The sequence below is a fragment of the Eutrigla gurnardus genome, assembly GCF_963514095.1.
Source record: "Eutrigla gurnardus genome assembly, chromosome: 11".
NCBI lineage: Eukaryota > Metazoa > Chordata > Actinopteri > Perciformes > Triglidae > Eutrigla > Eutrigla gurnardus.
In genome coordinates, this window is record NC_139925.1 from 1371807 (window position 1) to 1391413 (window position 19607).

At 41.1% G+C, this 19607-nt stretch overlaps 1 protein-coding gene and 1 long non-coding RNA gene across 2 annotated transcripts in view; one reads left to right on the top strand and one right to left on the bottom strand.

Moving 5' to 3' along the window:
• Positions 1-19066, top strand: part of ubr2 (ubiquitin protein ligase E3 component n-recognin 2) — a 54741-nt gene extending 35675 nt beyond the window's left edge. The window contains exons 37-46 of the mRNA XM_084021407.1: positions 4193-4289; positions 4631-4698; positions 7131-7269; positions 7403-7493; positions 8035-8165; positions 8734-8842; positions 9907-10041; positions 16841-17011; positions 17329-17430; positions 17810-19066. Coding sequence (XP_083877533.1) covers positions 4193-4289; positions 4631-4698; positions 7131-7269; positions 7403-7493; positions 8035-8165; positions 8734-8842; positions 9907-10041; positions 16841-17011; positions 17329-17430; positions 17810-17951 — 1185 coding nt within the window. The 3' untranslated portion in view covers positions 17952-19066. The remainder of the gene's footprint in view (positions 1-4192; positions 4290-4630; positions 4699-7130; positions 7270-7402; positions 7494-8034; positions 8166-8733; positions 8843-9906; positions 10042-16840; positions 17012-17328; positions 17431-17809) is intronic.
• Positions 15272-16839, bottom strand: LOC311021134. Its single transcript, XR_014597978.1, has 2 exons — positions 16770-16839; positions 15272-16735 (listed from the first exon to the last, which is right to left on the bottom strand). It is a non-coding gene; the product is annotated as an uncharacterized lncRNA (long non-coding RNA).
• Positions 19067-19607: the final 541 nt, after the last annotated feature.

Here is a 19607-nt window from a genome sequence, read left to right on the forward strand (position 1 = left end):
GTCCCAGCAGGTGTGTTACAGGGCAGACAGAACATGTAACTTTAGTCCCAGCAGGCGTGTTACTGGCTAGACAGAACATGTAACTTTAGTCCCAGCAGGCGTGTTACTGGCTAGACAGAACATGTAACTTTAGTCCCAGCAGGCGTGTTACTGGCTAGACAGAACATGTAACTTTAGTCCCAGCAGGCGTGTTACTGGCTAGACAGAACATGTAACTTTAGTCCCAGCAGGCGTGTTACTGGCTAGACAGAACATGTAACTTTAGTCCCAGCAGGTGTGTTACAGGGCAGACAGAACATGTAACTTTAGTCCCAGCAGGCGTGTTACTGGCTAGACAGAACATGTAACTTTAGTCCCAGCAGGCGTGTTACAGGGCAGACAGAACATGTAACTTTAGTCCCAGCAGGCGTGTTACTGGCTAGACAGAACATGTAACTTTAGTCCCAGCAGGCGTGTTACTGGCTAGACAGAACATGTAACTTTAGTCCCAGCAGGCGTGTTACTGGGTAGGCAGAACATGTAACTTTAGTCCCAGCAGCTGTGTTACAGGGCAGACAGAACATGTAACTTTAGTCCCAGCAGGTGTGTTACAGGGCAGACAGAACATGTAACTTTAGTCCCAGCAGGTGTGTTACAGGGCAGACAGAACATGTAACTTTAGTCCCAGCAGGTGTGTTACAGGGCAGACAGAACATGTAACTTTAGTCCCAGCAGGTGTGTTACTGGGTAGACAGAACATGTAACTTTAGTCCCAGCAGGCGTGTTACTGGCTAGACAGAACATGTAACTTTAGTCCCAGCAGGCGTGTTACTGGGTAGGCAGAACATGTAACTTTAGTCCCAGCAGGCGTGTTACTGGGTAGGCAGAACATGTAACTTTAGTCCCAGCAGGTGTGTTACAGGGCAGACAGAACATGTAACTTTAGTCCCAGCAGGCGTGTTACTGGCTAGACAGAACATGTAACTTTAGTCCCAGCAGGCGTGTTACTGGGTAGGCAGAACATGTAACTTTAGTCCCAGCAGGCGTGTTACTGGGTAGGCAGAACATGTAACTTTAGTCCCAGCAGGCGTGTTACTGGGTAGACAGAACATGTAACTTTAGTCCCAGCAGGTGTGTTACAGGGCAGACAGAACATGTAACTTTAGTCCCAGCAGGCGTGTTACTGGCTAGACAGAACATGTAACTTTAGTCCCAGCAGGCGTGTTACTGGGTAGGCAGAACATGTAACTTTAGTCCCAGCAGGCGTGTTACTGGCTAGACAGAACATGTAACTTTAGTCCCAGCAGGCGTGTTACTGGGTAGGCAGAACATGTAACTTTAGTCCCAGCAGGTGTGTTACAGGGCAGACAGAACATGTAACTTTAGTCCCAGCAGGTGTGTTACTGGGTAGACAGAACATGTAACTTTAGTCCCAGCAGGCGTGTTACTGGGTAGGCAGAACATGTAACTTTAGTCCCAGCAGGTGTGTTACAGGGCAGACAGAACATGTAACTTTAGTCCCAGCAGGCGTGTTACTGGGTAGGCAGAACATGTAACTTTAGTCCCAGCAGGCGTGTTACAGGGCAGACAGAACATGTAACTTTAGTCCCAGCAGGCGTGTTACTGGGTAGACAGAACATGTAACTTTAGTCCCAGCAGGTGTGTTACAGGGCAGACAGAACATGTAACTTTAGTCCCAGCAGGTGTGTTACAGGGCAGACAGAACATGTAACTTTAGTCCCAGCAGGTGTGTTACAGGGCAGACAGAACATGTAACTTTAGTCCCAGCAGGTGTGTTACAGGGCAGACAGAACATGTAACTTTAGTCCCAGCAGGTGTTATGGGTTGTTTATGGGTTGTATAGGTGTTGTATGGGGGTTGTATAGGGTTGTATATAGAATAGACTTTTATTTGTCATTATACGAGTAAATACAGCGAAATTGCAGGATCACCCATCCGTACATATACAGCATACAGTACATAGTAGACAGACATAACGGGATAACCAGTCGGTAAAAGTAGGTAGAAAGGGGGGAGGACAAGAGGGAAGGGGAGGAGAAAAAAAGGCTGCTCTCAGACTGTGTTCCTGTGAGGGAGCACAGTATGGGACCGGGAAAAAACCTCTGCAACAATGCAACATATGAACATACTTAACAACATGAGAACAACCTGCACCAGGGGAGTGGGTAAGGGGGAGGGAGGTGTACCAACGCAGACAGGCAGCCATATGGGTTGTTTATGGGTTGTATAGGCGTTGTATGGGGGGTTGTATAGGGTTTGTATGGGGGTTGTATATGGGTTTGTATATGGGTTTGTACGGGGGTTGTATATGGGGTTGTAAAGGGGTTGTATGGGAGTTGTATGGGGGTTGTATAGGGTTTGTAGGGGGGTTGTATGGGGGTTGTATAGGGTTTGTAGGGGGGTTGTATAGGGTTTGTATGGGGGTTGTATAGGGTTTGTACGGGGGTTGTATGGGGGTTGTATGGGGTTTGTATGGGGGTTGTATAGGGTTTGTATATGGGTTTGTATGGGGGTTGTATAGGGTTTGTACGGGGGTTGTATGGGGGTTGTATAGGGTTTGTATGGGGGTTGTATAGGGTTTGTACGGGGGTTGTATAAGTGTTGTATAGGGGTTGTATGGGGGTTGTATAGGGTTTGTACGGGGGTTGTATATGGGGTTGTATAGGCGTTGTATAGGGGTTGTATAGGGTTTGTATATGGGTTTGTATGGGGGTTGTATAGGGTTTGTACGGGGGTTGTATGGGGTTTGTATATGGGTTTGTATGGGGGTTGTATAGGGTTTGTACGGGGGTTGTATAGGGTTTGTACGGGGGTTGTATGGGGTTTGTATATGGGTTTGTATGGGGGTTGTATAGGGTTTGTACAGGGGTTGTATAGGGTTTGTACGGGGGTTGTATGGGGTTTGTATAGGGGTTGTATGGGGGTTGTATAGGGTTTGTATATGGGTTTGTATGGGGGTTGTATAGGGTTTGGACGGGGGTTGTATAGGGTTTGTACGGGGGTTGTATGGGGTTTGTACATGGGTTTGTATATGGGTTTGTATGGGGGTTGTATAGGGTTTGTATATGGGTTTGTATGGGGGTTGTATAGGGTTTGTATATGGGTTTGTATGGGGGTTGTATAGGGTTTGTATATGGGGTTGTATGGGGGTTGTATAGGGTTTGTATATGGGGTTGTATGGGGGTTGTATAGGGTTTGTATATGGGTTTGTATGGGGGTTGTATAGGGTTTGTATGGGGGTTGTATAGGGTTTGTATATGGGTTTGTATGGGGGTTGTATAGGGTTTGTATAGGGTTTGTATATGGGTTTGTATGGGGGTTGTATATGGGTTGTAAAGGGGTTGTATAGGCGTTGTATAGGGGTTGTATGGGGGTTGTACGGGGGTTGTATATGGGTTTGTACGGGGGTTGTATATAATAATAATAATAATAATAATAACTTTATTTGTATAGCACCTTTAAAAACAGCAGTTAACAAAGTGCTTTGACACAGTACACACAAATACAGTAAAAGCAAAACAACAACAAATGTACAGAGGAAATTATTATTAGCTTGTAAATGAATGTGAGGTGCTTGCAAAGAAAGACAAATAATGGGATAAAGGGATAAAACGATAAAAAGATGAAAAGATAAAAAGATAGAAAGATAAAAAGATAAAAAGACGGCATCACAGGAAGGCAAGTCTATAAAAATGAGTTTTAAGAAGAGATTTAAAAGATGACAATGATTCAGCAAGCCTTATCTCCGCGGGCAGGTCGTTCCAAAGCCGTATATGGGTTTGTACGGGGGATGTATATGGGTTGTATAGGCGTTGTATGGGGGTTGTATAGGGTTTGTACGGGGGTTGTAAAGGGGTTGTATAGGCGTTGTATGGGGGTTGTATAGGGTTTGTACGGGGGTTGTAAAGGGGTTGTATAGGCGTTGTATGGGGGTTGTATAAGGTTTGTACGGGGGTTGTATATGGGTTGTAAAGGGGTTGGGTTCTATACACTCCATTTCAGATCTTGTATTGTATAATTCTAAATCTCACACATTTAGCAGAGCTCAATGCAGACAGTATATAAATAAATAAAATATGAACCCCTGTTCACATCAGGTAGATCATGACAACATGAACACATTGACTGTGTGTGTGTGTGTGTGTGTGTGTGTGTGGGTGTGTGTGTGTGTGTGTGTGTGTGTGTGTTACAGGATGACTGTCTGAGCTCTCTCACCAGATTCAGTTCAGCCTGTTGGACTGCAGCTCCACCAACAACAGTTCACACACACTTCATCAGGCTGCTCGCAGGTAACACACACACACAAACACACAAACACACACGCACACAATAGGACCAGTTGTCCCATACCGTGACGAAGCACGTTTGTCCTCCTTTCCTTATTAACAAGAAGCAACACAGAGACCACGACTTACTGGTCTGGGTGGAGGTCTATATAATAATGAGCGATTACATATCATGACCATGTTGCGTGAGCAACCGTTCCAGGGCCGGGGAAGTGGACTGGTATGGAGGACTCACTAGTCAAACTAACCAGATTTTGGGGCTCAAATGTGCTTGGACACGGTACAGATGGCCTGGTCTAAGTGGACACTGTATTTCTAATCATTGTGAGCTGTGTGTGTTGTAGCCCTGGTTCCAGACTCTCAGGTAGAAAACACTCTCTGTATCCTCGACATCGACATGTTTCACCTGCTGGTGAGTTCCAGAAATTCATTTCCAGTTTATATCTAGTTCATATCCAGTTTACATCTAGTTCATATCCAGTTTACATCTAGTTCATATCCAGTTTACATCTAGTTCATATCCAGTTTATACCTAGTTCATATCCAGTTTATATCTAGTTCATATCCAGTTTACATCTAGTTCATATCCAGTTTACATCTAGTTCATATCCAGTTTACATCTAGTTCATATCCAGTTTACATCTAGTTCATATCCAGTTTATATCTAGTTCATATCCAGTTTATACCTAGTTCATATCCAGTTTACATCTAGTTCATATCCAGTTTACATCTAGTTCATATCCAGTTTATATCTAGTTCATATCCAGTTTATACCTAGTTCATATCCAGTTTACATCTAGTTCATATCCAGTTTACATCTAGTTCATATCCAGTTTACATCTAGTTCATATCCAGTTTATATCTAGTTCATATCCAGTGTATACCTAGTTCATATCCAGTTTACATCTAGTTCATATCCAGTTTACATCTAGTTCATATCCAGTTTACATCTAGTTCATATCCAGTTTACATCTAGTTCATATCCAGTTTACATCTAGTTCATATCCAGTTTACATCTAGTTCATATCCAGTTTACATCTAGTTCATATCCAGTTTACATCTAGTTCATATCCAGTTTATATCTAGTTCATATCCAGTTTACACCTAGTTCATATCCAGTTTACATCTAGTTCATATCCAGTTTACACCTAGTTCATATCCAGTTTATACCTAGTTCATATCCAGTTTATACCTAGTTCATATCCATTTTATACCTAGTTCATATCCAGTTTATATCTAGTTCATATCCAGTTTACATCTAGTTCATATCCAGTTTACATCTAGTTCATATCCAGTTTACATCTAGTTCATATCCAGTTTATACCTAGTTCATATCCAGTTTATACCTAGTTCATATCCAGTTTACATCTAGTTCATATCCAGTTTATACCTAGTTCATATCCAGTTTATACCTAGTTCATATCCAGTTTATACCTAGTTCATATCCAGTTTATATCTAGTTCATATCCAGTTTATACCTAGTTCATATCCAGTTTACATCTAGTTCATATCCAGTTTACATCTAGTTCATATCCAGTTTACATCTAGTTCATATCCAGTTTATATCTAGTTCATATCCAGTGTATACCTAGTTCATATCCAGTTTACATCTAGTTCATATCCAGTTTACATCTAGTTCATATCCAGTTTACATCTAGTTCATATCCAGTTTACATCTAGTTCATATCCAGTTTACATCTAGTTCATATCCAGTTTACATCTAGTTCATATCCAGTTTATATCTAGTTCATATCCAGTTTATACCTAGTTCATATCCAGTTTACATCTAGTTCATATCCAGTTTATACCTAGTTCACATCCAGTTTATACCTAGTTCATATCCAGTTTATACCTAGTTCATATCCATTTTATACCTAGTTCATATCCAGTTTATATCTAGTTCATATCCAGTTTACATCTAGTTCATATCCAGTTTACATCTAGTTCATATCCAGTTTACATCTAGTTCATATCCAGTTTATACCTAGTTCATATCCAGTTTATACCTAGTTCATATCCAGTTTACATCTAGTTCATATCCAGTTTATACCTAGTTCATATCCAGTTTATACCTAGTTCATATCCAGTTTATACCTAGTTCATATCCAGTGTATACCTAGTTCATATCCAGTTTACATCTAGTTCATATCCAGTGTATACCTAGTTCATATCCAGTTTACATCTAGTTCATATCCAGTTTACATCTAGTTCATATCCAGTTTATACCTAGTTCATATCCAGTGTATACCTAGTTCATATCCAGTTTACATCTAGTTCATATCCAGTTTATATCTAGTTCATATCCAGTGTATACCTAGTTCATATCCAGTTTATATCTAGTTCATATCCAGTTTACATCTAGTTCATATCCAGTTTATATCTAGTTCATATCCAGTTTATACCTAGTTCATATCCAGTGTATACCTAGTTCATATCCAGTTTACATCTAGTTCATATCCAGTTTATACCTAGTTCATATCCAGTTTACATCTAGTTCATATCCAGTGTATACCTAGTTCATATCCAGTTTACATCTAGTTCATATCCAGTTTACATCTAGTTCATATCCAGTTTATACCTAGTTCATATCCAGTTTATACCTAGTTCATATCCAGTGTATACCTAGTTCATATCCAGTTTATATCTAGTTCATATCCAGTTTATACCTAGTTCATATCCAGTGTATACCTAGTTCATATCCAGTGTATATCTAGTCTAGTCTGAATCCAGTCTATCTGGAGTCTAACAGGGATTTAATCCTGTCTAATTCATTTTATTCGGCTAACTTTCACCTTCTGTCCAGTTCATATTCAGATCCGGTTAACTGTGTTTCCCTCCCTGCAGGTTTACACTGTGTTGTCATACAGCTCAGTTCACAGTCTGGACCAATCAGGACAGAGCGTGGTGGACTCAGCCCACCTCCAACTACTTCACCTGGTCACGGTAGCTCACCTGGTTCAGGTCCTGCTCACCTCCACAACAGGTGTGTCTGTCTGTCTCTCACACACATTATTAATGCAAACACACACACAAACATCTAACCTGTATGTGTGTGTGTGTGTGTGTGTGTGTGTGTGTGTGTGTGTGTGTGTGTGTGTGTGTGTGTGTGTCTGTAGAGGAGGTGTGTATGGATCAAGATAATGGGGTATCAGAGGAAGAGGAGCTCACCTGCCAGCTCTACAACATGCTGAGGAAACACCTGGGCAGGTGAGCACACAGACAGCCAGACAGACAGGTGTCACAGATGAGGTATTAACATGCTGCAGGTGATGAAAACGGAATTAACGAGGCAGTGAAAGGATGTAATGTGGTAAACTGGTGAGCTGATATTGATCAGTGCTTTACTGATCACCAGAAGGAGATTTAATATGGAGGCTCAACATAATTCATTAAATAAGCATGATCAATTAAAAATAGACCTATGCTAAAAAAGAATATATCAAGAGAACAATGTTCAAGAAAGTAATGAAGAATTATTTATATATTTTTTCGCTATATATTTATTTAAATTTCTACTTTTCTTAGTGTATAAATAATCAAATAATTATGGAAATAAATAAATACATCAATAATTTAATAAATGCAGGAAAATATAAAACCCTTTATTAACTTAAATTTAGGTGTATTTATTTGTTTAATATATTGTTTAGTTATGTGTTTAGTTTAATGAACAGTGTGTGTGTGTGTGTGTGTGTGTGTGTGTGTGTGTGTGTGTGTGTGTGTGTGTGTGTGTGTGTGTGTGGACCAGTGTTTTACCTGAAGTCACCTCTGGCTGGCAGCTGTCTCGTTGTGTTAAAGCCGGCGTCCTGCCGTTCCTCCGAGCTGCTGCTCTCTTCTTCCACTACCTGAACTCTACGGCGCCACCTGCTGACATGCTGGGTAACAACGCACACATTAAGACACTGAACACACACACGCACAGTGTGTGTCTAACCTGCAAAGGTGCACTGGTGTTCCTCCATCTGTTGAAGCTCCCAGTGATGTCATCATCTCCTGCCTGATGATGTCATGTTGTGTCCACGTGTCGTCCTGGAAACTACCGTCGGTGGTTCTGTTTGGAGACATAACCAGTAGCTTTCATGTTGAGTCTTTCATTCAAACCTGCTTTAAACCAATGAGAACAATAAGAAATGAACCCGCCGTTATCTGTGCTCATTGGTTCATGAGACCAGAGTCCGTCTGGTGACATCAGAGATTTGCGATTCCATCTCCATGAAAAGTCTCCTTGTGCAGAGAGGAACACTTTTCTGTTGCTCCTCACAAGCCAAACGTAAGAAAGAAATGACTCACATTTACTGGGTTTAAGTGTGTGTTGTGTGTGTTGTGTGTGTTGTGTGTGTTGTGTGTGGTGTGTGTGTGTGTGTGTGTGTGTGTGTGTGTGTGTGTGTGTGTGTGTGTGTGTGTGTGTGTGTGTGTGTGTGTGTGTGTGTGTGTGTGTGTGTTGTAGTTGCAGGTCCTGGCCACTGGGAGTCTCTGTGTAGTTACCTCAGTCTGCCTTCCAACCTGCTGCAACTCCACCAAAGTCAACACACACTGCTGGAGCCACTCATACACAGGTAACACACACACCCATATATAATATACAGGTGCACCGTAGGTGTGGGGGGAGGGAATCGATTCTTAGATGCATCGCGATGTGGACGATTCTGAATCTTATCACAAATATCAAAAAACAATTATTTTTATTCTGTATTGTTTACGGAACGCTAAAGGCGGAACTCAGAAATGCAGCGCCCGGACAGTAGGAAGCTTTGCACATAACAGACACGAATGAGAGAGAACATTTACACCGATATGGTCTCATCATTCATGGCCGAAATAAACACTTTTACTGCTTTGTCCATGTTGTGGAAGTCCCAGACCCACCGGGAAACTAAAGTCCAAGTTTATAGCTTTACCCGGAGGGGGATCGGTAAGTCTCATCGGTCGCTATCAAAAACACGTTGTGATGTCATTACAATTTAAGGATGTAGAGTATGCCGAAGTAACGACGATTAGTAAACAGTCCGAAGTCATGGTTTGTTAAGTCGATACGAAAATAACTTTAAAAAAGCTTATGTTGGCGTTCGGCTCGCTCAGAGCTAAGCTAGGCTAACACGGTAGCGGCTACGTAAACACTGAACGTAACGTCGTCTTGGCATAAATACAGCAGCGACCTTGTTTGTCCACGGCCTCTGGTTTTCCTCCTAGTGTGTTCGTCTCTGTATGAAACGTAAGATACTATCCCACAGACCGCTAGCCGTGATGTGTTGAAAGCTTTGTATTTGTTTATCGGCGACAGTTCACTGTTTTCAGGGATGTGCTCACCTCCTGTAACAGGGAGGACTTTGTGGTCATAGAAAGTCATATCTACTTGTGACAAATAAAATGATAATAATACAATATTAGCGAAGGTAATTTACCTGTTCCTTTTCTTTAATGATTATCACAAAAGTAGGAAGTGACGAGGAAACTCTCAGTAGCAAACGCAGATTTAATTTGTTGCATGGGGATGCATCGATAATGGCTTTCTAATCAAATCGTTGGCCTCTGAATGGGATGGTGAGGTGCCCAGAGATTCTCACCCCTAGTACACGCTAACATGTCTGTTGTCCAACACACCTCTGCTTGTCTGTGACAGGTGGTGTTGTCATCCAGGTGTGAGACAGACACTGCAGGGGGGCGGAGCCATCGTCAGGTTCCCCAGAGAGTCGAACCGTCTGATCGAACTCCCAGAAGACTACAGCGTCCTGATCAACCAGGCCTCCAGCTTCACGTCAGCACACACTGTATACACTATATACACACAGTACACAGGATATACACACAGTACACAGGATATACACACTATATACACACAGCACACAGGATATACACACTATATACACACAGTACACAGGATATACACACTATATACACACAGTACACAGGATATACACACTATATACACACAGTACACAGGATATACACACAGTACACAGGATATACACACGATATACACACAGTACACAGGATATACACACAGTACACAGGATATACACACTATATACACACAGTACACAGGATATACACACTATATACACACAGTACACAGGATATACACACAGTACACAGGATATACACACAGTACACAGGATATACACACGATATACACACAGTACACAGGATATACACACAGTACACAGGATATACACACTATATACACACAGTACACAGGATATACACACTATATACACACAGTACACAGGATATACACACAGTACACAGGATATACACACGATATACACACAGTACACAGGATATACACACTATATACACACAGTACACAGGATATACACACAGTACACAGGATATACACACGATATACACACAGTACACAGGATATACACACAGTACACAGGATATACACACTATATACACACAGTACACAGGATATACACACTATATACACACAGTACACAGGATATACACACTATATACACACAGTACACAGGATATACACAGGATATACACACAGTACACAGGATATACACACAGTACACAGGATATATACACACAGTACACAGGATATACACACTATATACACACAGTACACAGGATATACACACTATATACACACAGTACACAGGATATACACACTATATACACACAGTACACAGGATATATACACACAGTACACAGGATATACACACTATATACACACAGTACACAGGATATACACACTATATACACACAGTACACAGGATATACACACAGGATATACACACTATATACACACAGTACACAGGATATACACACAGTACACAGGATATACACACAGTACACAGGATATACACACTATATACACACAGTACACAGGATATACACACTATATACACACAGTACACAGGATATACACACAGGATATACACACTATCAAACAGGATATACACACAGTACACACTATATACACACAGGATATACACACTATCAAACAGTATATACACACAGTACACAGGATATACACAGGATATACACACTATCAAACAGTATATACACACAGTACACAGGATATACACACTGTATACACACTCTATACACACAGTACACAGGATATACACACAGGATATACACACTCTATACACAGTATATACACATAGTACACAGGATATACACACTATATACACACAGTACACAGGATATACACACTGTATACACAGTATATACACAGGATATACACTATAGACACACAGGATATACACACAGTACACAGGATATACACACAGGATATACACACTGTATACACAGTATATACACAGGATATACACTATATACACACAGGATATACACACAGTACACAGGATATACACACAGGATATACACACTGTATACACAGTATATATACACACAGTACACAGGATATACACACTATCAAACAGTATATACACACTGTATACACACTATATACACACAGTACACAGGATATACACACAGGATATATACACACAGTACACAGGATATACACACAGGATATACACACAGGATATATACACACAGTACACAGGATATACACACTATATACACACAGTACACAGGATATACACAGGATATACACACTATATACACAGTATATACACAGGATATACACTATATACACACAGGATATACACACATTACACAGGATATACACACAGGATATACACACTGTATACACAGTATATACACAGGATATACACTATATACACACAGGATATACACACAGTACACAGGATATACACACAGGATATACACACTGTATACACAGTATATATACACACAGTACACAGGATATACACACTATCAAACAGTATATACACACTGTATACACACTATATACACACAGTACACAGGATATACACACAGGATATATACACACAGTACACAGGATATAAACACAGGATATACACACAGTACACAGGATATACACACAGGATATATACACACAGTACACAGGATATACACACAGGATATACACACTATCAAACAGGATATACACACAGTACACACTATATACACACAGGATATACACACTATCAAACAGTATATACACACAGTACACAGGATATACACAGGATATACACACTATATACACACAGTACACAGGATATACACACTATATACACACAGTACACAGGATATACACACAGGATATACACAGTACACAGGATATACACACTATATACACACAGTACACAGGATATACACACAGGATATACACACAGTACACAGGATATACACACAGGATATACACACAGGATATACACACTATCAAACAGGATATACACACAGGATATACACACTATCAAACAGGATATACACACAGGATATACACACAGTACACAGGATATACACACAGGATATACACACAGTACACAGGATATACACACAGTACACAGGATATACACAGGATATACACACAGGATATACACACAGTACACAGGATATACACACTATCAAACAGTATATACACAGAGTACACAGGATATACACAGGATATACACACTATCAAACAGTATATACACACAGTACACACTATATACACACAGGATATACACACTATCAAACAGTATATACACACAGTACACAGGATATACACACTGTATACACACTCTATACACACAGTACACAGGATATACACACTCTATACACTGTGTACACACAGTACACAGGATATACACACTGTATACACAGTATATACACAGGATATACACTATATACACACAGGATATACACACAGTACACAGGATATACACACAGGATATACACACTGTATACACAGTATATACACACAGTACACAGGATATACACACTATCAAACAGTATATACACACAGTATACACACTATATACACACAGTACACAGGATATACACACAGGATATACACACTGTATACACACAGTACACAGGATATACACACAGGATATACACACAGTACACAGGATATACACACAGTATACACACTATATACACACAGTACACGGGATATACATACAGGATATACACACTATCAAACAGTATATACACACAGGATATACATACTATATACACAGGATATACACACTGTATACACAGTATATACACAGGATATAAACGCTGTATACACTATATACACACAGGATCTACACAGTATATACACAGACAGTACACAGGATACACACACAGGATATACACACAGTACACAGTACAGTGGATATAAAAAGTCTACACACCCCTGTTCAAATGCCAGGTTTTCGTGATGTAAAAAAATGACAGCAAGACGAATAATTTAACCTTTTTCCACCTTTAATGTGACTTTAATGATAACCTGTACAACGCAATTGAAAAACGAACTGAAACCTTTAAAGGGGAAAAATATAAAATAAAAAACTTAGTAACCTGGTTGCATAAATATGCACACCCTTAAAACTTATACTTTGTTGCAGCACCTTTGGCTTTTATTACAGCACTCTTTTTGGGTAGGAGCCTATCAGCGTGGCACATCTTGATGTGGCAATATTTGCCCACTCTTGCCCACATATTCCGAGGGCATCTCCTGTGCACAGCCCTCTGCAGATCACCCCACAGAGGTTCCATGGGATTCAGGTCTGGACTCTGGCTGGGCCATTCCAAAGCCTCAGTCTTATTCCAGTGAAGCCATTCTTTTGTTGACTTAGATGTGTGCTTTGGGTCATTGTCATGCTGAAAGATGAAGTTCCTCTTCATCTTTCTAACAGAAGGCTGAAGGTTTCGTGCCAACACTGACTGGTATTTGGAACTGTTCATAATTCCCTCCACCCTGACTAAGGCCCCAGTTCCAGCTGAAGAAAAACAGCCCCAGAGCATGATGCTGCCACCACCATGCTTCACTGTAGGTATGGTGTGCTTTTGGTGATGAGCAGTGTTGTTTTTGTGCCAAATATACCTTTTGGAATTATGTCATCAGACCATAACACATTTTCCCACATGCGTTTGGGAGATTTCAGATGTCTTTTTGCAAAATTAAGCCGGGCTTGGATGTTTTTCTTTGTAAGATATAGCCCAGACATATGAAGAAGACGGGAGATTGTTGTCACATGTACTACACAGCCAGTACTTGCCAGAAATTCCTGCAGCTCCTTCAGTGTTGCTGTCGGCCTCTTGGCAGCCTCCCTGACTAGTTTTCTTCGGACGTCCTGTTCTTGGTAATGTCACTGTTGTGCCATATTTTCTCCACTTGATGATGAAGGTCTTCACTGTGTTCCATGGTATATTGAATTCCTTGGAAATTCTTTTGTAGCCTTCACCTGACTGATATCTTTGAATAATGAGATCCCTCTGATGCTTTGGAAGCTCTCTACGGACCATGGCTTGTGCTGGAAGATGTGGCTACAAAGATGTCGGGAAAATCCTACTAGAACAGCTGAACGTTATTTGGGGTTGATCAGAGGCACTTTAAATGGTGCCAGGTGTGTGCTGACTCCAGTTTAACATGAGTTTGAATGTAATTGGTTAAATCTGAACACAGCCACATCCCCAGTTATAAAAGGCTGTGCACACTTATGCAACCACATTATCTCAGTTGTTTATGTTTACTTCACCTCCCTGAAAGATTTCTGTTTGTTTTTCAATTGCGTTGTACAGCTTATAGGTCACATTAAAGGTGGAAAAAGTTGTGAAATTATTTATCTTGATTTAATTTTTTTACATGACAAAAACCTGGCATTTGAACAGGGGTGTGTAGACTTTTTATATCCACAGTATATACATTCTATATACACACTATATCCACAGTATATACACAGGATATACACACAGTACACACTATATACACAGTATATACACACCAGTGTTTCCCCTACCATTGGACAGGCCTAGTGGGCCACCAGGCCAAAAATAAAATCAATATGCCAAAAATAAGCCACCTATCAATTAATTCATAAATCAATAATAATTTACATTAGGAGTACAGTATTGCGGGTACAGACAACTTAATATAAAGATTTTTCTCTGACTAAAAAACTTAAAAAAAATAAATTGAAAACTGATAGAATCTCAATTATGTGTAGGGATGTTTTGTGGCTTATGCCGTCAGCATAAGCAGCCCGTTAAGAGAGTTTCTATCAATGGTCCCCCTGTGGCCAAGTTCCCCTACGACAAGGCCTTGGTAACGTTCTTCACAAAACCTAGAAAAATGTGGTGCAGCTGAGAACTATTTGTACTGTATGTGATAAATGCACCTTAATAAGTCACTCTCTCCTTGTGGTCTTGAATACACTCTGGTTGGACAAAAATTTGAATGCAAATATATAATTAAAACTGCGAGCAGTGATGACGAGCCCTCGCATGGCACGTAACTCTTAAGCCCTGATTATGCTTCCGCGTAGTGATCACGCAACGGCCACGCAACGGCCACGCAGTTGCTTGGAGACCGTGATGGTTCTGCGTTGGGTTTACGTGTCGAAATGCAATTCAATGCCACACTAGTAGAGGGCGCTATGTTTTTTGTAAAGACTGACCGACCGACTGAGATTCTTGACGTATATCGTCGTTAGCCTCGTTATAGCGTATTTGTTTCTTTCTTTCCGGCTTTAAACGTCCACAATTTTTCAGAACTTGGTGTTTTATTCCTTTGTGCAAAAGCGACAAGGTGCAAACAATAAAACCAGGTGAGAACAATACAAGTAGCCTATTAAAAGTTTAAATGGCGGTGTTTATGAGTGGAAACCGGATAGCGGTCTCCAGCGGATGTAGTTAGCGGACCAATCACAGCCAATGCCACTGCGTTGGCGTTGCGTCGCCTCGACGCGCGTCTAGGATTTTTGGGAGGCACACGTCAGGCCCTTGCGTTGGACGTAAGGGGGGTCCGCAAGGACGTAAGGGGTCCGCAAGCCCCCTTGCGTTGTGTCGACGCGGAAGCATAACTTGGGTTTTACAATTACAAAGCTTACAATTGGAAAAATGGCTGATTTACTGTAGCGCCCCCGAGTGGTCAATTTTAATAAAACTTTCAGGATATGTTCCAGGCAGATATGTCAACATATCCTGCAAGTTTCGTGATGATTGGGTTAAATATTGTGGAGTTATGTCTATTGATTGCGAGAGCCCCGCCCCTCTGATGTTCATTGGCTAATAACTTCTGAACACAATGGCATTATACCAGCTTGGTCTAATGATGATGCACAGACATTTTGGTGAGAATCGGATCTACGGTTTAGGAGAAATTAGCAAAAACGTGTTTTCACAAAATTCAAAATGGCGGAAAATGTAATCCAACTGCACCAATACACCATCCCACGTGTCTCGTCTGTTTAGGGTTTTTTCGGTGGGTACCACCGGACTGAAAAAAATTCTAGGGGAAACACTGTACACTATTTACACAGTATATACACACAGTGCGTTGTGACCTGTGTGACCTCTGTGGTCTGTGTTACATGCTTGACCTCTGTGGCCTGTGTTACATGTGTAACCTGTGTGACCTCTGTGACCTGTTTGACCTCTGTCACATGTGTGACCCCTGTGGCCTGTTACATGTGTAACCTCTGTGACCTGTGTGACCTCTGTCACCTGTGTGACCTCTGTGACCTGTGTGCCCTGTGCAGGTGTCCCCGGTCTGGCGGGGACAAGTCCCGGGCCCCGACCCTGTGTCTGGTCTGCGGGTCCATGCTGTGCTCACAGAGCTACTGCTGCCAGACAGAGGTGGACGGGGAGGATGTGGGAGCCTGCACCGCCCACACCTTCACCTGTGGAAGCGGACTGGGCCTCTTCCTCAGGTAACACACCTGGACTAGTACTCTGGACTAGTACTTGTGTTCATATCACTCATACTACTAGAGCTACTCTTCTACTGCTGATAGTAGTACTATTACTAGTATTAATATCAGCAGTAGTACTACCGTATTACCCTAGAGTAGCTGTAGTAGTATTCCTGAAAAATCTATAATACTACTACAGCTACTCTTCTACTGCTGATGATAAAGCTGTGTGTGTGTGTGTGTGTGTGTGTGTGTGTGTGTGTGTGTGTGTGTGTGTGTGTGTGTGTGTGTGTGTGTGTGTGTGTGTGTGTGTGTGTGTGTGTGTGTCCGTCCAGAGTCAGAGAGAGTCAGGTTTTGTTTGTAGCAGGTAAAACAAAAGGCTGTTTCTATCCTCCACCGTACCTGGACGACTACGGAGAGACGGACCAGGGCCTCAAGTAGGTGTTCACCTTTGTTTAGTTTCTCCGTGTTTGTTTACTTATATTTGTTTGTTTACAGGCGGGGGAACCCCCTCCACCTGTGTTTGTTTACTTATATTTGTTTGTTTACAGGCGGGGGAACCCCCTCCACCTGTGTTTGTTTACTTATATTTGTTTGTTTACAGGCGGGGGAACCCCCTCCACCTGTGTTTGTTTACTTATATTTGTTTGTTTACAGGCGGGGGAACCCCCTCCACCTGTGTTTGTTTACTTATATTTGTTTGTTTACAGGCGGGGGAACCCCCTCCACCTGTGTTTGTTTACTTATATTTGTTTGTTTACAGGCGGGGGAACCCCCTCCACCTGTGTTTGTTTACTTATATTTGTTTGTTTACAGGCGGGGGAACCCCCTCCACCTGTGCGCCGAGCGTTACAGGAAGATCGAGCGACTGTGGCGTCAGCACGGCATCGCTGAGGTCATCGGGCATGCTCAGGAGGCCAATCAGACACTGGTCGCCATCGACTGGCAGCACCTGTGATGATTGGATTGCTGCCTTGGCCTCCCCACTTTAAATTACAGATCGTTTTCCTTAACCAATCAGCTTCCTGCAGCCCAGCGCTGATCTTATCTATCAGCTTTCAGGGATTTTTTCAGGACTTCTTCGGTTTGTGTATCACAGGGGCGCTGACCTCTGACCTTCTCATGTTTCACTCCACCAATCAGAGAGAGGAATCAGACTGACTCCGCCCTCTCTGTTCAGACAGGAAGTTAGAAAGTTTATTTTAGATGTTCTTTATTAAAGTTTTTGTTGTAGAAGATTTTTTTTTACTATTGTGTGAATGTTTATAAATTAGCATGGTTAAGACTCGTTAACTCATCAACTAACTTGTTAACAATAAACCAAAGTGAAGCCCCGCCCACCTGCTGCTGTAACTCCACGTTGATTGGTCACATATCTTTAATCTATAATATTAGTTTCAGATTGTGTTGTTTGGTGGGAAAAAGTAGCCTCCCAGGATGCATTTCAATATCAAACAGCCAATCACAGAGCTGAACTAAAGATGTCACTTTAAGAAACCTGATCAAACTTCCTGCTCTTGAAATCCTTAGATCATCATTTTGTCTTTGTTCTCATTGTAACCACAGCCGAGCTTCATGGGTGTCGTAGTCTTTACAGACAGATTGGTGAGTTCACTCCCATTCAGAATTCCAGTAAAGAAACAGTTTAAATAAGAACTGAATAGAATCTGTCTATTGGTCGGTCTCCGCAGCAACAGATACCCACAGTTCATTGTTTCCATAGAAACGTGTGAAATATTTGAAGCATCATGAGGAACATTAATAATATTTGTCTTATTTGACAGTTTTACATATCAAATGTATTGATAAGGACAAAGCTAATGTCATTTTATTTAAAGAGGCTTCCAGTTTGTGCGGTCACTTCCTGTTGAAACGTGAGAACAGAAAGAGAAATCTCCTTTATTTATTTATTTATTAGTTCCTGAATCATATTTTCTTTTCAGATGAACGTCTCGTTCTCAGCTCGTTGCCTCGTTGTCATTCATCACTTCAACCTTGTTAATATGTGAATTCTTGTATAAATGACTTCATGTACAATATTGTATAAGAATAACAATAAAAACTTTGAACGGAGTTGATGTTCACATGTCACATTGATCATCAGACTGTGTGGATCTTGATCACAAGGCAGGGGCCAAGTCCAGACTCTACCCACTAGTGATCTAGATCAGGTTCTTCTTCAGCCAAGACTCCAAAGACCAGGTTAGCCTCTTTAGTAACTTTAAGTTTATCTGACACAAGAAATTACGTCATTGACGGCATGAATTTACTTTTGTAATCTGATTTATTTAAAAATACATTTTTAATTCAAATGAATAACATTAAATTTAAACCTGGTTAAACTGACTTAGCGCTTCGAGTGTCACATGACCAGTGATGTCATCTGCTCTGACCACCTCTTTCATTAAACGATATTCTCCTTCATTAAATATTGTGTCTTTAACAAAACTTGCAACGCCCATTATGACTGGAGGGCCCTCACCTCCATGCAGCCCAAGAGGGAGCTAAAGTACTGATATCTTCCACAAAAATAAAATTATTTTGGATCCTTCAATATTTGTTTTTATTATTAAGTCTGGCTAGTTAGCTAGGTAGCCTAGCTATGTAGCTACTT